Source organism: Podarcis bocagei (genome assembly GCF_964188305.1).
Source record: "Podarcis bocagei genome assembly, chromosome: 6".
In the NCBI taxonomy this organism is placed as follows: Eukaryota; Metazoa; Chordata; class Lepidosauria; order Squamata; family Lacertidae; genus Podarcis; species Podarcis bocagei.
The window spans coordinates 70,871,014-70,888,733 of NC_138130.1; the positions used below are offsets into that span (position 1 = coordinate 70,871,014).

At 44.8% G+C, this 17,720-nt stretch overlaps 1 protein-coding gene across 8 annotated transcripts in view; it reads left to right on the top strand.

Annotated features, from left to right (window-relative positions):
• The first annotated feature begins 871 nt into the window (after positions 1–871).
• The window catches only part of CD47 (CD47 molecule), a 44,306-nt gene continuing 27,457 nt past the window's right edge, over positions 872–17,720 (top strand). For 4 of the 8 annotated variants that reach the window (XM_081199053.1, XM_081199055.1, XM_081199057.1 and 1 more), the window contains exons 1-3: positions 872–1,087; positions 5,047–5,400; positions 14,817–14,906. In XM_081199053.1, the coding sequence (XP_081055179.1) occupies positions 1,039–1,087; positions 5,047–5,400; positions 14,817–14,906 (493 nt within the window). In that variant the 5' untranslated portion in view covers positions 872–1,038. The remainder of the gene's footprint in view (positions 1,088–5,046; positions 5,401–14,816; positions 14,907–17,720) is intronic. The other 4 variants (XM_081199059.1, XM_081199054.1, XM_081199060.1 and 1 more) reach the window with 2 other exon arrangements.

A 17,720-nucleotide genomic window follows, 5' to 3' on the forward strand; every position in this document is an offset into this window, starting at 1 on the left:
CAATAGGGGGAAAAAGTATTTGTCAACGGGCGTAATAATTCCCCACATTTAACTTCAAACGTTTCAAAAGCGTTGGTTTAATTAAACTTTATTGATGATGATGGAGTCACAAGGCAGCAGGCAAAGCAAAGGTAGGCGAATTGGATGCGAGATTTAAAAGCTCTCATATTCAATCTTAATTTCCCAGGGAATGATACAGAGCGTTATTAGGATCGGGCCACTGAAGGTCCAGAAGACGGGAAAACCTTTTATCAGCATATAGGCTTCACGCAACTCCCCCCCCCCCCCAGTGTTGAAAACGCTCGGCAGTCCTTCCCGCGCAGGCAAGGCAAGAGGCAGCGCCTCGACCAAGGCGATCTCCGCAAGCTGCGCGGAACAGCGCCCGTTCCCATCTCGCCCCAGGCTGCATCCACAGAAGACGGGCGAGGCGGTATCCTTGACGGCGCCCGCCTCGCGCAAGTTTCCGTGTGACTCAGAATTCCTCCTCGGTTCCTCGCCAGTTGCTCGGCGTTGACTCCGAAGCTGGCGCGCGGCTCGGCGCGCTAGAACCGCCCAGGACTCCGCCAACCGCCGGCTGGGAGACTCGGGAGAGCGGTCGTTAGCAGCGTCGGCTCCGAGGCGGACCCACCGGACTCACCCCCACCCCAAAAATCAACCCCGTCTGGGCAGCAGGTCCCGCTCGCCCTACTCGTTTCCGAACCGAAAGGAAGAAGGAATTTGGGGAGGAGCGCGCGGCGGCGGCGAGGAGCACCGGGCTCGGCTTCGCCTCTGTGGGGCCGCGGGCGCGGAGGGCTTCCGCTCTCCCCCGCCTCCGCCTTCCCCTCCCGCGGCGGAGAGCGAAAGCAAAAGCCGCGTGTGGCCCCGCCCCGCGCGCTGCGGCTGGAGGGAGCAGCGGAAGCTCGTCAGGCTGCGGGTTGGGCGACTCCGGGTCCCCGCTCCGGCTCCTCCGGCGCCCCCGCCCGCTCCCTCCTTCGGCTCGCCAGGAAGAATCAGTGCGGCGGAGAGAGCGGCGGCGGCTTGCCCACCCCGAGGCTGGACATGTGGGCGCTGAGCGTGTGTTGGGTGCTGCTGGGCACTCTGGGCGCCGGTGAGTTGCCTTGGCTCCTTCTCTCTCACCTCCCCCCCCCTCTCCGCCCTCCCGCCAACCCTCCGCGGGGCGTTTAACCGCCCGGACGACTTTCGCCCCTCGCGTCAGAACGCGGGAGCTTCGCCCTGCGCTTTTTGCGCTTCGCAGGTGGAGCAGGTTCGGAGTAGTGGCGGCGGCGCAGTTCTCTCTCTCTCTCTCTCTCTCTCTCTCTCTCTCTCTCTCTCTCTGTCCCCCGCCCTCAGGCCCCAGGGCGGGCATGGGGTTGGGAGGGGGTGGGGGGGTCGAGGAGGGACCACCCAGGTGCGCGGCTGGCTGTTCTTGGCAGGTGGGAGCCCGCGCCGTCCTTGGCGAGGGAGCCGCTGCTGGTCCCACCAAAGTGCGCAATGACGGGCAGGGCTTCGCTTTGCGCCACGTCCCCTCCCTTCGAGCGAGCCCGCTGTTTAGGCGGGCGCTGGGGTTGATGCGCGCTGGGATTGGCTTCCCCCCTTCCCGACGCCTGACGCTTTCCATAAGCTCCGCTTCAGGATTCCTGCTGCTCGGAGCGTGCGGGGAAGCGGAGCCGACAGCAGGCTCTCGTATGTGCGTGTGTGAATGGGACTACGAGGTGGGAACTGGGGCGCTGGCAAGCCTGGCACTTGCCGTGCCTGGAACCAGGCGGGAGACGTGGAGGGAATGTCCCTTTCCCCTCTCCCCTCCCTCCGCCTGCTTGTTTCCGAGAAGCGGTGCTTGCGTGGCTGCTCTTAGGAGGGCCGGGCTCCCGCTCGTGTTTTCGCACCTCATCAACATCGGCGATGGCTGCTGCCCTTGAAAGTACCCACCTAAACTGCTGTGGCAGCGGGTAATCCGTCTCCCTCTGTGTGGCTGCTGTTCCCTAAAAACTTCGGAGGACATGTGCACAGCAGTTACACACAGCTGTCGAACTGGAACGGGGATCCCGTGTGGAGAGAGGGGGATGGAGTGGGATATGGGGGGAGAGCATTCCTTCCCCCTGGGCTGCTTCCTTCTCAACATGCAGAAGTAATCTGCAGAATAATCCATGCTGGGCCTTTGTCGCAGCCGGTTAATGGGGTGGGGTTAACCACATGCCTTGTCAAGCAGCACACAAAAGTTGCCAGCCTGCAAGAAGAAACATCTTTTTTTACTAGCTTATTGGGGGCTAGCAGAAGAGGGGCACAGAGAGCTATCTCTTTAGCACCATCCCACTGCATTTCTGTTCTGGGCGCAGAAGAGGGCCTGGCCTGCTCACTCACCAAATGGTATTCTGTGCACGGTACTTGACTGTAAAGCAGTTCCTTATTGCCTGTGGTTTCCTCCTCGTATCCTGTGGTTTCCACGCTGCTAGAGTTTGTGAGCCTGCCTCCAATCTCCTGTCCGTGAATTCCAGAGGTCACAGGCATCAGGTGAAGGAAACTCTGCTGTTGAGCCTATAGCTTTGGTGACCCTTCAGAGGACCCACATCTGTTGGTCTGCAAGCTTTCCAAGTTGCTGGGTTACGCAGGCAGTGCAAGTGCTCAAGTTACACAACATGTGCCGCTGTCAGCCACCTACAGGTTTAATAAATTATATGCATCAACCTTTCGGCTCAAGCACGTAAGCGGTCTGTAGTGTGTGAGAGAGTTAAAGTGGGAGTTTTGAAGAGGAACAGAAAAGGCTAAGCTGGGTTGCATAGAAGATGGGGACTAGGCTAGTTCGACATAAAGACCTAAAAGTTAATGATATCAAAATTGAAATCTGTAAACAACTAGTGGACCTGCTTTTCAGACAGCAGGTCGGACACCTTCAAATCATGTCAGCTTTCTGTGGGCAAAAAATTCCTACTCTGTTACAGGATGTAGCAGTGCCCACCAACTTGGATGACTTTTAAAGGATTAGGCAAATTCATGGAGGATAAGGGTTTATGTTCTGCTTTCACTGCTGGAGGTAGTATTCCTCTATATACCAGCTGCTGAGAATCATCGGTGTGAAGAGTGTTCTTGCTTTTGAGTCATGTAGGCTTCCCACTGGCATCTGGTTGGCCACTGTGACAATAGGATGTTGGACTAGATAGGCCTTCGGTCTGATCCAGCAGGCTCTCATGTTCTGACCAAGTGGTCTTGTCAAGGTTCAATACAAGAAAAGAAAATTAACAGAGCAACTTTGTCTATGCAGCTATGCCAAGAGACCCTTGCACTGGTGTATTTCCTGCATGAATTAAACTGCATCCTAATGGGTCCTGCCTGCAAGGGGGGGGGGCAGCCCTTTCATTGACTCATGTGGGGTCAATTTTAGTTGCACTTGAAGGTTTGGTGGTGTAAATTACACTAAGCTTTGTGCGTGGGACTAGGGAATTTGGATGCAGAGTAACTTTGCTAATTCATTTCTTTGCCCTGACATGTTCATTGCATACATTGGACATACCCCTTCTTTGCCCTTTTCACCAGCAACAACTTCCAGCACGGTTTTCTCTTAGCCAGTGCTAATAGTTATGTTTGGATAAATCATAAATGCTGCTTTAAGGTCAGCTCAGCCAGGAGTGGGAGGTATTCCACAACCCAACCTTGCTCAGGAAGAATGATTAGAGATTAGAAGTGCACCACCTGAGTATTTTTTGTGAGTATTCCCAATGTCTTTCTTCCAATGACCAAGGAATGGTGCTTTTAAGAGTTTTCAAATGCTGGCAGTTGAAGGGAAATCTCAAAATAATGCTTTTAATCTAGTCCAAGATTCTTACTATCTGTAAAGAAGGGGTTTAGGCTGCAGCCCTGTCTACTCAGAAGTAAATCCACTTGAGTTTGATTAGCGTTGTTGTTGTTGCTGCTGCTGTTGAGTCATTTAGTCATGTCCGACTCTTCGTGACCCCATGGACCAGAGCACTCCAGGCACTCCTGTCCTCCACTGCCTCCCACAGTTTGGTCAAACTCATGCTGGTAGCTTCAAGAACACTGTCCAACCATCTCGTCCTCTGTCGTCCCCGTCTCCTTGTGCCATCAACCTTTCCCAACATCAGGGGCTTTTCCAGGAAGTCTTCTCTTCTCATGAGGTGGCCAAAGTATTGGAGCCTCAGCTTCAGGATCTGTCCTTCCAGTGAGCACTCAGGGCTGATTTCCTTAAGAAGGGATACGTTTGATCTTCTTGCAGTCCATGGGACTCTCAAGAGTCTCCTCCAGCACCATAATTCAAAAGCATCAATTCTTTGGTGATCAGCCTTCTTTATGGTCCAGCTCTCACTTCCATACATCACTACTTTACTCCTGGGGTAAATGGGGTTAGGACTGCAGACTTACTTTCAAAACAACTCTCTTCTGGCGAATTAGAATTATTTGAAACCAGGTGAGGCCTGTGACAGTACTATAGCCTTGGGGGTCTCAATAGTTTAAAAACCATTGTAAGCCACAAGATGATGCTCAGGCCTATGAAGTGCCAATAAGTCTTTGAGTAGCTAATAAATTTACACATAGAATTGTAAATCTCTGAAGTGTAGAAGCTTTGTGAAACTATAGGACAGCAAACTTATATTGTCTGATATTGGTAAAACAGAGATGTTCCTAAGCTGAATATTTTAGAAACTCTTGCCTGTTTAGACCCCACCTTCTCTCTGATATGATTAAGATGGCTTGACAACAGTACTGGCACAAAGCAATCACAACAAATAATTGGGAGTGTGTGGGGGGATTATCCCAAACATTGGAATATCAAATAATGCAGAGGAAAAACTGATAGCTGGCTTGTTTTCCCTTTCTGTGCTGCTGTTACCTGATGTTCTTCTGAGGCAGCATTAGTGATGGAGTAATTAACAAAAGTTTCCACAATTTTGGCTAATAGTGGCACAGTACATCCAGAACTGTTCTTAAGTGGCACTCATTCTATGAGTTTGTACGGGGGTAGTCCTCAGCAGAATGTACCTTCTGAAAGTTATCAACACTAGCATGGACTTAATTCTTTCTGTTCAAATAAGTAACAGTTGTTTTTCCTTCTTGCAGGTTCTGCCCAGTTGATGTTTAAGAAGATTCACAATGTTTCCTTTGATGTCTGTAATACAACCGAAATTATCATACCGTGCATAGTTACTAATCTACAAAGGTTCAAGAGAGATGAAATGTTTTTGAATTGGAAAATAGATGGGAAAGAGTTTTTTACGTATGATGGCTATGAGAACAGGTATTTCAAAAACAATACTTTTTTGAGTGTAGATCTACTGGATATATTGAACCTAACTGCTGGTGTTGCATCAATCAAGATGTCTCTAAAGGAAGCCGTTCCTGGAAACTACACGTGTATAGTAGTAGAAAGAAACAGAGAAGGAGAGCATGTAATTGAACTTCGATATGGTACACGTAAGTTATTTGTCTTGTTTTTCTCTGTTATGTATCAAGACTGGTGCTTTTAAAGGCCCATGTATAATTTATCTGGATTCTTGGGTGAATGACAAAGTAGCCAGGGGTCCACACATTTTAGTTTAGTAGCCAGCTAGAATTGGTGCTGACAATGGAGTCTTTCCCTCCCCTGAGACTTCTGTGGCTGCTAGAGGAGGGCAGGGTGGGGTGGGGCTCTCTGTTGAGCTTTACAATGGGCAGTGTGCCCAGTGTGGCTTCTCATGCTGTGTCTTGCAGACAGAAGTCTCGTATTGCACTGAGTTTTGGTGAATGTGTTTCGGCTTGCTCAGCACAGCACAAGAAACGTTCCACCAAATCCTCTATGACTTGGGAAGAGCTTTGCTGGAGGTTGGAGAATCTGTTTCTTGGTGTTCTGCTTCCTAGAGGGCCAGGATCATTTGTAGCTGGCAAGCAAGTTTGTTGGGGTGCAAGAAGCCATGTTGGCAGGTAGGTGACAGCGGATTTATGGTAATGTTTCAGGCATGCTTGAAGGAGCTCCAAAAGGGTCTCCTCAAACTCTCGATGAATGGGCAATGGAATGGAAAATTACAGTGGTAATAAAGTACCATATTTTTCCGTCTATAAGATGCCCCCATGTATAAGATGCCCCCTATTTTGGGGGGCTCAGATTTAAGAAAATGGGGGGAGATGGCTCCATGTATAAGACACCCCCTAATTTTTGACATTATTTTTAAGGGAAAAAACCTAGTCTTATACACGGAAAAATACGGTAAGTGATTTTAATTTTATTTTTTGTCTGTGGCACAATGCCATTACAAAACATGGGATTAATGCAAGTACCTACAACCACAGATTGGTAGCAAATCTGAAGCCGTGCTAGGACAAACACCAGGGAAGCAGGCGTAAAGCAAAGCACTAATAATATATAACACTAATAATCATCAGTACAAACTGAGGTTAGGAGCAACATCAGAATACCATTGTCACTGGTCCTCTTTGCCACTTATCAGGAGGGGCAAGAATGTAGTGATGTCAGGGCTGTGCAGTCACACCAGTGGAGCTAATCCAGTGCTCCTGCTGCTATGTCAATTCAGGCCTGACCTTGCCTTCACTTTACCTCTCCCCATTCATGTAAACTAGTGATGACCCTGCCAGGAAACTGTTTCCTCTTCCCGGCCAGGGGAGCCACTCCTGCTTGCATCTTGATTTTAGACAGTTTTCTTTTATCCTTGTGAATTGCACAGTGTATTTAAAGTACCTGCACCCTTCATTTTGTTACCAAAATCCAATGCGGCTCATAAAATGCAGCTAGTCTGAAAATCACAAAACCAAACAGTGCAGCAGGTTAAGGTGGCTGCAATAAAATATCATAAACCTTTTCTCCACAAGAAGGCAACATGAACTGGGTTGCAGAGTCCCAATGTTCCCATATGAGGTTTGTAAACAGCACAGTGGATGGCTAAATAAGGAAGGGACAATATGTATCTCCATGTAAAGTTGGGCTGGATGGAGGAGAGGTTTCAACCCCTACCCCTCCCCGGTGCCATGATTAAGATGAGCATTGTCCCTCCATCATTCATTGGATGATCAGTGTGGTAAGTGGAGGAGGGGCAAGCAAGCAAGCCATAGGCAAGGTGGTAGTGCCCACTTTTGGCAATGCTTGCTTCTGGTGGTGATACATCATTCAGGCTGAAGAGGCTTAGGCTGCTGGTTTGCATTCATGGTGGCTAGAATGGTATTTTCTCCCACACCGGGCTACCCCTTCCCTATACAATATAGTAGGTGAATCTTAAGAGGTATCCAGAGCAGTGTCTGGTTCTTTTTGTTGGATGAGCTTCAGCTGGTATGTCTCAAGGATGTGGGAAAGGTGCTTGGATCAATGCAGGTGGCTACATGTGTCCTGGACCCTTCACATTGGCAGTTGTGGGATATGCTAGGTTAGCGAGAGCCAATAAAGTGAAGCTCAATCCGGGTAAGACCGAAGCACTGTTAGCGGGTGGTTCCTTTGACTGGGTAGGTGGGATTTAAGCTGTTCTAGATGAAGTTGCGGGGGACGCGGGTGGCACTGTGGGTTAAACCACAGAGCCTAGGACTTGCCGATCAGAAGGTCGGCAGTTCGAATCCCTGTGGCAGGGTGAACTCCCGTTGCTTGGTCCCTGCTTCTGCCAACCTAGCAATTTGAAAGCACATCAAAGTGCAAGTAGATAAATAGGTACTGCTCCGGCGGGAAGGTAAACGGCGTTTCCGTGCACTGCTCTGGTTCGCCAGGAGCAGCTTAGTCATGCTGGCCACATGACCCGGAAGGTGTACGCTGGCTCCCTCGGCCAATAAAGCGAGATGAGCGCTGGAACCCCAGAGTCGGCCACAACTGGACCTAATGGTCAGGGGTCTGTTTACCTTTTAGATGAAGTTGCAGTCCCTACACCACAGTAGGTGCTCAGTTTGGGGCTACTTCTGGATCCACTACCATCACTAGAGGCACAAATTGTGCAGAGTGCCTTCATCATCTTTAGTTGGTGGCCCATCTGCGACCCTGTCTGGACTGGGATCGCCTAGCTTCTGTTGTCTATGCTCTGGTAATCTCTAGGTTAGGTTACTGCAATGCATGATATGTGGGTCTTCCTTGAAGACAGTTTGGAAACAGCAGCTAGTGGAGAGCAACTGGATTGTTGACTGGAAGTAGGTTTGATTGTATAACTGTACTGGCTGCCAGTTTATTTCCAGGTTTGATTCAAAGTGCTATTTTTGTTCAGCTCAGGACCTAAACATCTTAGGCACTGGTTTGCCCCATGTAAACCTACCTGAACCCTATGTTCATCATCTGTGTATCCCTTCCAGTGGAGGTGTGGAGGGTTGCAGCATGAGATGGGGCCTTCTTGGTTGTGGCTCCCTGACTGGAATGTTGCTTTTAGAGAGATGTGCCTAGCACTATCACTATCAATTTTCTGTGCCAGGTGAAGATGTTCCTATTCACTCAGACATTTTGCTCTTAGTTGGTGCTTATCTTCTAGTTTTTAATGACAAATAAAATGAATAAAATAATCCTTACCATCTGTTTCCAGAGGCAGAATTTTAATGAATTTAGTTAGGTACCCAGTTTGAGACAAGCCATAGATATGCGGGGTGGGGGGGAATCCTCTTAAGCAGGGATGGAGGGCCTTGTTCTGTCCATTTGTTTACCTGGCAAACTGACCTAATTTTTAGCTCCTGTACAAGGTTTGGAATATACCGGTAATTATTTTTCAGATTATCCACTTCTCTGAATTGTGCAGTACAATTTTTGCCTCAAAAATGTACACAAATCCATTATAAAATGTATATTTTAGAATAAAATATGTTTAGAAATGTGTATGTTGAGATAAAAGTTGTATTTAAATGTTTTTAAATGCAAACTTTCATACAGTTTTGTGGCGTTCTAAATAGAAAAGTCATAGGTTTATGTGGAAACTGGACAGAATGGATTTTTGAATGAATGGGTGTGAAATTGTCAGAGACTGGAAGTAGATTAATCACTACTTCTTAGGAGACTATGTAACTTTGCTAAATCAACAAGGCAAACTAATAGCATCCAGTATGAAGTAGAGTGAGGCAGAATATGGACAGTCTTTCTTCCTCTGGGAAACACAACTCAAATAATGATGAAAGAGGCTTTCATAGGCTATTCTGTGAGGAACAGCCTTGCTGTACCAGGTGTGGGCAGGATGTCCTCCCAAATCAAAGTAGAACAAAGGCTTATGTTAAGTCTAATTTCATTTTTGTTGGAGTTGGAGATCAACCTGCTTAGGGATGTACTGTAGCAATGTCCCTTGACACCCTGAGTTGGGCAGCCACATTTGGACAAGAATACAATAGTCTGATGAAGAGCCTTTGTGCTGAGAGTGGAATTAGCAGAGGTAGAAATGTCAGACACCCAGGAAGCAGCCTTACAAAACACCTTCAACAGGTGCAATTGAGTCCAAACTCTTTGATACTGGAAAAGGGCCTCTCTGAGTGAGACCACATCCATCAGCCTCAGCCAGCATGGTCAGGGGTTATGAGAGCCATATTCCAACAAAATTTGGAGGCCTTCATGTTGGCTACCCCTGAAATACACAGGACTTGGCTAGTTGAATCAGTGGCCTCACTCGGTATAAGGCAGTTTGATTATGCCCTTATGCTTATTCATTTCATATAATTTATGTACTGCTTGATTTTTAAAAAAACAGCAATCTCAATGCAGTTTGCAAAACAACAGCAACAACCCAACAACAATAAAATTACCAGGAGAAGACTATTGAAAATAGCTAACTAAATCATAAATCAGATTAAAGCACACATAAACATTCTGCATGTCTGGGTAGCCTTGTATAAACAAAAATGTTTATCAGGTGCCGAAAGGAGTGCACTGGGTGCATCTGCCAGATGTGAGTAGGCAGGGAGTTCCAAATTGTGGGTACTGCCACACTAAAAGGCTGATTTCTTACAAATGCGGAGTGAGCCTTATGGGGCACCTTATCAGTGCCAGTTCTGCAGATCTAAGCAGTTGAGTGGACATAATAAATAGGGTGTGGCATTCTCGCAGATAAACTTATCCTAAGTTGTGAAGGGTGTTCTATACTACTACTAATAATGCCTTGAACTTGGCTCAAGAACAAATTGGGGACCAGTGCAGGTCTCTGAATGCAGGTGTTATATTCTGGCAGCGTCAGTCTCACTGCCATCAGCAACCATCCTGCAGCCTTCTGTGCTAACTGTAGCTTACAGGTCGAGGACAAGGGAAAGCCCCTCATCAATACAGACTGAAACATGTAGAGTGTTGGGTCCTTTCAGTGGGGGGGAAAAATGCTCAGACAACACAGAAACTAGACATATCCTAAAATAGATTTTTTTTAAAAAAGAGCCAAGGACCATACAAGATGGAATGCCATGATAGGCCATGTATTGGGAGAGAAGTTTCATCAGATTTCTTACCCACCTTTAGCCATAAGGTCCTTGGGTGCCCCTGGTGGGATACAGTGGTTTTTAACAAAAATGCTTGTTTGTTATTAAATTTCTATACTGTCCTTTATCCGAGGATTCCACAGGGCATCTTGCAATATAGAAACTCAAAAATGCAAGACATAGTGACAGATGAAACAATGACACCCACACAATTATAAAACCATTCCCACTATAAAACAAGTTAAGTTGTTCCAACTGAAACAGAGCATTATAAATCCAATAAGAGAGGTGGGTACCATAAAACAAAATACTTCAGTCATCAAAGGCCAATATAAAGCGCATGGTGAAAGTTGTTTGATGAAAATACTAGACATGCATGCCTCTGTGGAAAGCGAGTCCCACAATTTAGGGGCCACCGCAGAAAAGGCCCTCTTGGGTTGTCATTCCTCACACTTCTGAGGGTAGTGAGGTACAATGTATCTTGTCTGTATTGAGCTAATGCAGCAGCAGGAGCTTTACTCCTATGTATATGTACATCTTTCTTGTCCATGGATATTGCTGTTTTGGCTACAGGTGCAATGCAACTTGAACTGGAATTAAAATACAGGTTGATTGTTCTTTTGGCTCTTGAGTTTTAAAATGTGTTTATCATTCAGTTCTAACGGAATTAATCAGGCAGAATTATGCACATTTGTAGAACTATGGGATTTGAGATTATCGCTTGTGGTAAATGTCTTGATGAGCGTTGAAATTGATGTAGAAATGTATATTCCTTTTCCCCACCCCCCTTTGTTTAATTTTCTTTATTGTTGAAACGTTTCCACTTCCAGTTCTTGACAACAAAATTGTCCTTATTCTCAGAAGTGATTTTCCTGAATCTTAAACAAAACGTACCTTTAAAATGTAATTGTAAAAGCTGCCCAAGCTCACAAAGGAAGCGCGATGCCACCTTCTGGTTAGAAAGGAAATGGCAATGATGCACGGGGGCATTCCTGAAAGCATGCTACACCAAGAATTTCAAGTATGCTCAAGTAATGGCAACTCAGAATTCTAATACTTTTGTAATCAATTCTGGAAATTGAATTGACTCTAAAAGTCAATTTACATTTGGCCTGCAGCTTGTTTATAACTATTAGTTGAATTTTGGGATTTTGTTATTCAAGAATTCTGTGTAAGAAATGGTTAGATCAAATTATCCTACTCTGAACACACAGCGTTATTTCATTCCGAGATGGTCTGTAATTGCCTGCATTTGTATAATGTAGCTATATGAAGTGCAGAAGGATAAGCAATTTTAGCTGACTAACATGATAGCTCAATTTACCTTTAACAATTGACAGTGTTGTGTCACTGTATGTTTCGAGAGGAAACTGGAGCCACGATTCAGTTCTGACACCTATTTGGGGGCAGAGAAAGACCCTTCAGTGCTCCTTAACTGCAGAGTAACTAGCCATGAGCACTGAAGCATTTTTATACTAGTGGGGTCCTAGATGCCTGTAACAGTGACTCATACCTGGCCATTGGGCATGATGGCTGGGGCTGGTGGGAGCTGGAGTCCATCAATATCTGAATGGCCACAGGTTCCCCACCACTGCTGTAGATTCTCCTGGACTCTGTGGTTTATTTTTATTTATTATGAGTGTTTATTAAATTTGCATGCTGCCCTTCATCCGAAAATCACAGGTCGGTTTGCGACATGAAAATACAAAATGAGAACACAAAACACATAATAATAAAAACAACAACAAACCAATAACGCCCCCCCTTCCACAAACAAATCAGCCAAGAGAGACATTTCCCCTGCAGTAGCAGTGCCTCAAGTGCCATTTCTTCTGCTACTATTCCTAATGAATTCTGTACAGTGGGTTTTTTAAAGAAAACCAAATGGAAGCAGCAACACTGCTACCACCAGTAAATATTTTAGTGGGTTGCCCAGCCACTCAAAGCCTTTACAGGCTGGTTCTGGGTCCCAGGCAGCTTCTTCCCCATCTGTATTCTGAACTGCTAATTTGGATGGAATTGCTAATTCTTCTTTCAAATGTTTTTTGATGTAGCCTAGTGCAACTAAATTGCCAGCATGAACTGATAAGAATGAAGAACTGTGTTTTCAGCTGGGTCTTCTTAATTTTGAAAAAAATATGTAGCTAGATTTCTTTTAATAAAGTAAACTCAAGGTGGCTTCCAAAAAAGTTCATTAAAGACCTAAAGCACAGTAGGAGCAGTTCAATTACCAGAATGAGTTGCATTCAGTAAAAAACCCCAAGGGGAATCCAACATAAAAACAAGGAGATTTAAATTTAAAACTCATATTAAAAACTTGCCAAAATCAAAAGGTCTTGACAGCTTGCCTTGAGCTTCAGAGATAGGGAACAAACCAAGTCTTTTTAAAGAGGGAGTTCCACAAGTTGCTGGATGCTAAAGTAGAATAGGCCATGTCTCACACTCAAGCCAGTTCTACTTCTGAATGTGGTGGGATGCATTGTTTGACCTTGAATGTTGAATGCAGTGGGCAGACAGGATCGTATGGCAGGATGCCAGGGATGCCTTGGTCTCAGATCTGCAGAGGCAGATTCTTTTGGAGGTAGCTCTATGTAGCGTGTGCTACAGTAATCCAGTCTGGGCGTGGCCAAGGCATGTATGTCACTGGCTAATCTGCTTTATCCAGGAAGGGACATAAGCGATACACCCCCTGCCATAGTACTCCTAGCAATAGCTGCTACCTTAGCGTTGAGGAACAAGGCTGGGTCCACAAGCTCTCCCAGCCTTGTGACCTTATCATTCCAAGGGATGCAAGAAGACGACAAATCTCTATTCCCAGATCATGCAGATGTGTAGAACAGACTTCTCTACAGATGTGTTACAGACCTTTCCATATTCTCCACTTCATGTATTGTTGATAAAGGCCTCTGCAAGAACATTCATTTTGCGGCCCTTAATGAGCTGTAGACCTTTTGTCTGTATGATTACACTCTTTCCACCAGTTCCTTTGCATAATTTTGGATGTTTCATGTTCCCTCTTTTCCATGTTTGTTTACTCTTGCAACTTGCAAGTGCTAGTTCAGTTCTGTTGTGGCCTTTAAAGTAGATGGAATCATAGAACTGTAGAGTTGAAAGGAATCCCGAGGATCATCTAGTCCAACCCTCTGCAACGCTGGAATCTTTTGCCCAATGTGGGGTTCAAACCCATGACCCCGAGGTTAAGAGTCATGCTCTACTGACTGAGCTAGCTTAGATGTTGCTCTCTCTCTTTTTTTGTCACTGCCGGTTCTTCAGTTTAGATAGATAGATGGATGGATGGATGGATTTAGCCTTTGAATTGAGCTTAATGGCTTTGCTGTGGGACCTGGCTTGTACTAAGAATTTAATGCCACAAATAGCACTGTTCATAACTAGTGAGTAGCTGACAAGCTGCTGAAGTGTACAAGCTGAATCTGCTCCTGGGCATGATCAGTTTGTTCCATTCAAGAAGTTTGATTCTTTCCTGCTTACTTGCATGGCCAGATTTATTCCATTTGAAGGAAGCAGTCATCACAATCTGGCAATAGCAGTTGTAGAAGTTAGGTCATGTTGCGCTCCTTCAATCGTCATTGTGTTTCTGCTCAGTATTCTTGCGTTTCAAGGAATGGCCTGATCAGAAGTAATTTTTTTTTTTTAAGCAAGCATGCCAAAGGCTAAAATCCATTGCAGTGTTTTTTATCTAGGGTTTTGCTTTTCTTAGCCAAATAGCTTTACTTGGCTTTGCAGAGGAAATGTGATATTATTTTTAGATTATGAAGTTCTGTGTAAACTACCATGGTAGTATAGATTCTGTAAGTATTTGGGATGGATAAGAAGCCACTGTGGTACAACTTGTTCTGAGTCTCAATTTGTTAGTATATTGATCCAGATTTAGGCATGAATTAATTGACTTTGTGGTAGACATGAGATCAAAGAAGAATAAAAGTAACAAGTTCCTGATAACTTTTTAATAGCATCTTAAACTTTTTTCAATTTCCTTTGATAATAGCATACTTGAAGGCAATCAACAATTAAACATTCATATTTTTAATGTGTGTGCACATATTTAATAACTTTACTCAGTTGTACTAGTGGATGGCATATAAAGATTTTTGATGTAATCTATCAATAGTCTGTTCCATGTCAAGGACTTTTGGAATGTCAAAATGAAACTAGAGAATAGTTTTCTAATGTTAAGGCCTGTCCCCCTGGAAATGAGCCAATCTGTTGAGATGGAGAAGCTGTTACACTTAAGATACTGGGTGTAGGGGGGGGTGCCCAAGGGAGAACAGTAAAAATACACAATTCTATCATTTTATGAAAATGAAACTTAGAAAAATGACAGTTTGGACTGTGAGTATTTGGTTCCTCCTGTGGTCTCCAAAGTAAACCCCAGAGCTAATGTCGGGTCAGTATATTAATTAATACAGTAAGACTTGCTTGTTTTGTGTTGCTAAATCAAACTAAAATTTGTATTTTTTACTATATTTCTCTTATAGCATTTTGGTTTCCACCAGTGGAAAGTTTCTTAGTCATTGGTGCAGCCATATTGGCGGTAGCATTGTTTTTGCTACAGGTTGGCTATGTTGGTAAGTACTAAATTCTTTATTCCTTACCAATGCTGAATAGTATTTTATCGTAAAATGCTTTGCATGTGCCCAACAATGGAGTAAAAAAAAGTAGTAGTTAATGCATTATGTTAAAAAAAGTGTAAGATTTCATAGTATGAGCAGTTTAAGTAGCTTCTAACATTTTTCATTCTTGGAAAATTACCAGGAATAAAAGATTCCATTGTAATTAATTTCAAGTCTGATGCCCTTTAATATGTGAGTTCCGTTGATGGTGATCAGTACCTTTTTCTGATGATCTGCTGTAGAAAGGAAACTTGTGGTTGAACTGCTTGTTCAACATCTTAGCAGTACAGTGAACACAGAACACATTTTGCTTCTTTCTAGAAGGATTATTATTTTGTAAAAAAAGAAAGCTAGCTCCGAGTCTGGGGGTCCTACCACCTGTTGACCCAATACCCCAGTCTCAGTGGGCCTGGCTAGACTTGGAACGTTGGAATGGCTTTAGCTTGAGGAGCTGGTTTGGCAACCTTTCTGTCCCACCTCCACTCTTCATTGGGGTATTGGCTCTGTGAGCAAGAAATAGGTGACTGCTCCTCCCTTTCTTGATGTTCCTCAACTTGGCCATTTAATTTTGGGGGAGTTATTTCCTATGTCTGCCTACAAATCAGTCCTACTGTGAACAACTGGATTGAAAAATAATCTGAAAATAGGTACTTGCACAGCTCATATCCCAACTGCATCTTGCTAGGAGACTTCCTAGACTGGTGTCTCGTTCATCACTACAGGAAACAGGATGCAGTACTTGATAGGCCTTTGATCTGACCTAGCAGGGCTCCTGTTGTATTCTTAGTGCTTGAACTGTACAGCTGCGGATAACATTTCAATAAAGGCTTAAGCAGCACTAGCAAAATGCAGGGTGTAACATGGAGGTGCCGGGAGATTTGGGATCTTTCAGACATGTTGAGGGGAGTCAGGGGAACAGAAAATTCATAGCAACTATGTGCTAGACATCTAACCTCAGAACTTAGCATTTCATGTTATTGAAATATAAATATAACAGGATTAGTCCAGTGACAAATATGAGCCAGAACAGTGTTGTTGTTGTTTAATTGAATCCCAAGAGAAGTGCGGAAGCAACAGTAGATACGGTGTCGCTGATTGCATACAGCCACAAATTCTGGTTTTGTAATCCTTGCAAGTGACACTACCCAACAAAATGCCCTATGCAAGTAACGGTCAGCTAGGTGGAGATACAGAAGGCTGACAACAAACGCCCACGCGCCACTTCATGCACCACTCGCCCTAAAACAAATAGTAACACAGTGATGCCTCAGAGTGGTATCATTGCGTAAGTTCGCCTGGAGGTTTGAGGTAGAATATTCTCAACATGTGGGTGACACCCAGCTCTGTTTCTACTCCACATCTAGTTTAGGTGAAGCAGAGGAAATGCTTAAATCCAGTGCCTCACTGTGCTAGTGGGCTGGATAAGGGCCAACAAATTGAAGCTCAGTCCAGAAAAGACTGAGGTGTTCATCTTGTGGTTGACTGGGTTGCACTCTGCTGAAGGATTATGTTTGCAGTCAGTTGTTTGTCATTGATTCATCACTGTCAAGCACTAGTTGTTTGGTGCTACAGAATGCTTAGACCAGTGTTGTCTAGACAGAGATAGCCTTGCTCTGGTGATTTCCTGGTTAAACAACTGTAGTACTTGGCACTGCTTTTGAAGATACTGCTGCTAGCTTACTAACTGGGACTGGGTACCATGATCACATCATGCCCTTGCTGCTTTAGTTGCACTGACTGGGGCTGTGCTGTGCTGAAATCTGTCTTCCATTCTTCAAAAACAACCACCACCACCCCCCCCGCAAAACCAACCCCTACCACTGTGAAATAGGCTTCTAGGGTGGTTACTTTTTTGCTGCATTTCTGGGGTGATTTAGAGCTTCTTAATAATTTTGGTGGGAATAGGGATGAGTGTACCTTATTGTTGTGAGTTGCTTTTTTAGGAAGTGCAGTCACCTGGTGAGGTTGCAGAATGCAGACCACTGGGGAGACTTGTAGGATGAAAGTAAGCATGCTCACAAACCTCAGCAGCCACCGTGAAAATAAGGAAAGTGCAACAGAACTCTTGTACCATGCCTATTTCCCCCCTTTGATTTTTGAATGCAATTTATTTTCTTATTAATTGCTATAGAATGGGTTTGGTTTTTAGTTTGGATTTCTTAAAGGAGGAGATATTTTCATCACTCGACTAATCTCTACCTCCAACTAAAAGGACAAAACCAGCAATTAGATGAAAACCTTTCTTTCTGCATGGGATAATTGAAGCATGGCCTGCCTCTGCATACACCTTCCTATGCCTTGCAACCAAAGGGCTTCTGTGGGTGCCCTGCCATCAGAGGCAAGGGGGATAGCTACCAGGAACAGGGCTTTCTCAGTGGTGGCTCCCAGTTATGAAAAATTTTCACAAGAGAAGCTTCCTTGACATTGACTTCATTATCATTTGGGTACCAATCAAAGCCTTTTAATCCTTTGTGGGCTCCATTACTGTTTTTCTTCTGTTTATTGGTGTAAAATTAGAGCAACCTCTTTAGTAAGTAAATAATCAAAGTTTATCGCTCAGGGCTTGTGCAGACACACATACATGGTAGGCTAGTTACAAGATTGCCCTCACAAAATCACAGCAGTATAGATTAACGCGTGATCTCCAGAGATCGTCAATCACTTTTGCTTCCCCATGGGCTATTTTTAAAAACTGGCAGTCCTGTATGACATTGACATTTAAAAATCTGTAGCATCCAATAAAAATGGAGTGATGCTTAAAGGGGTGTT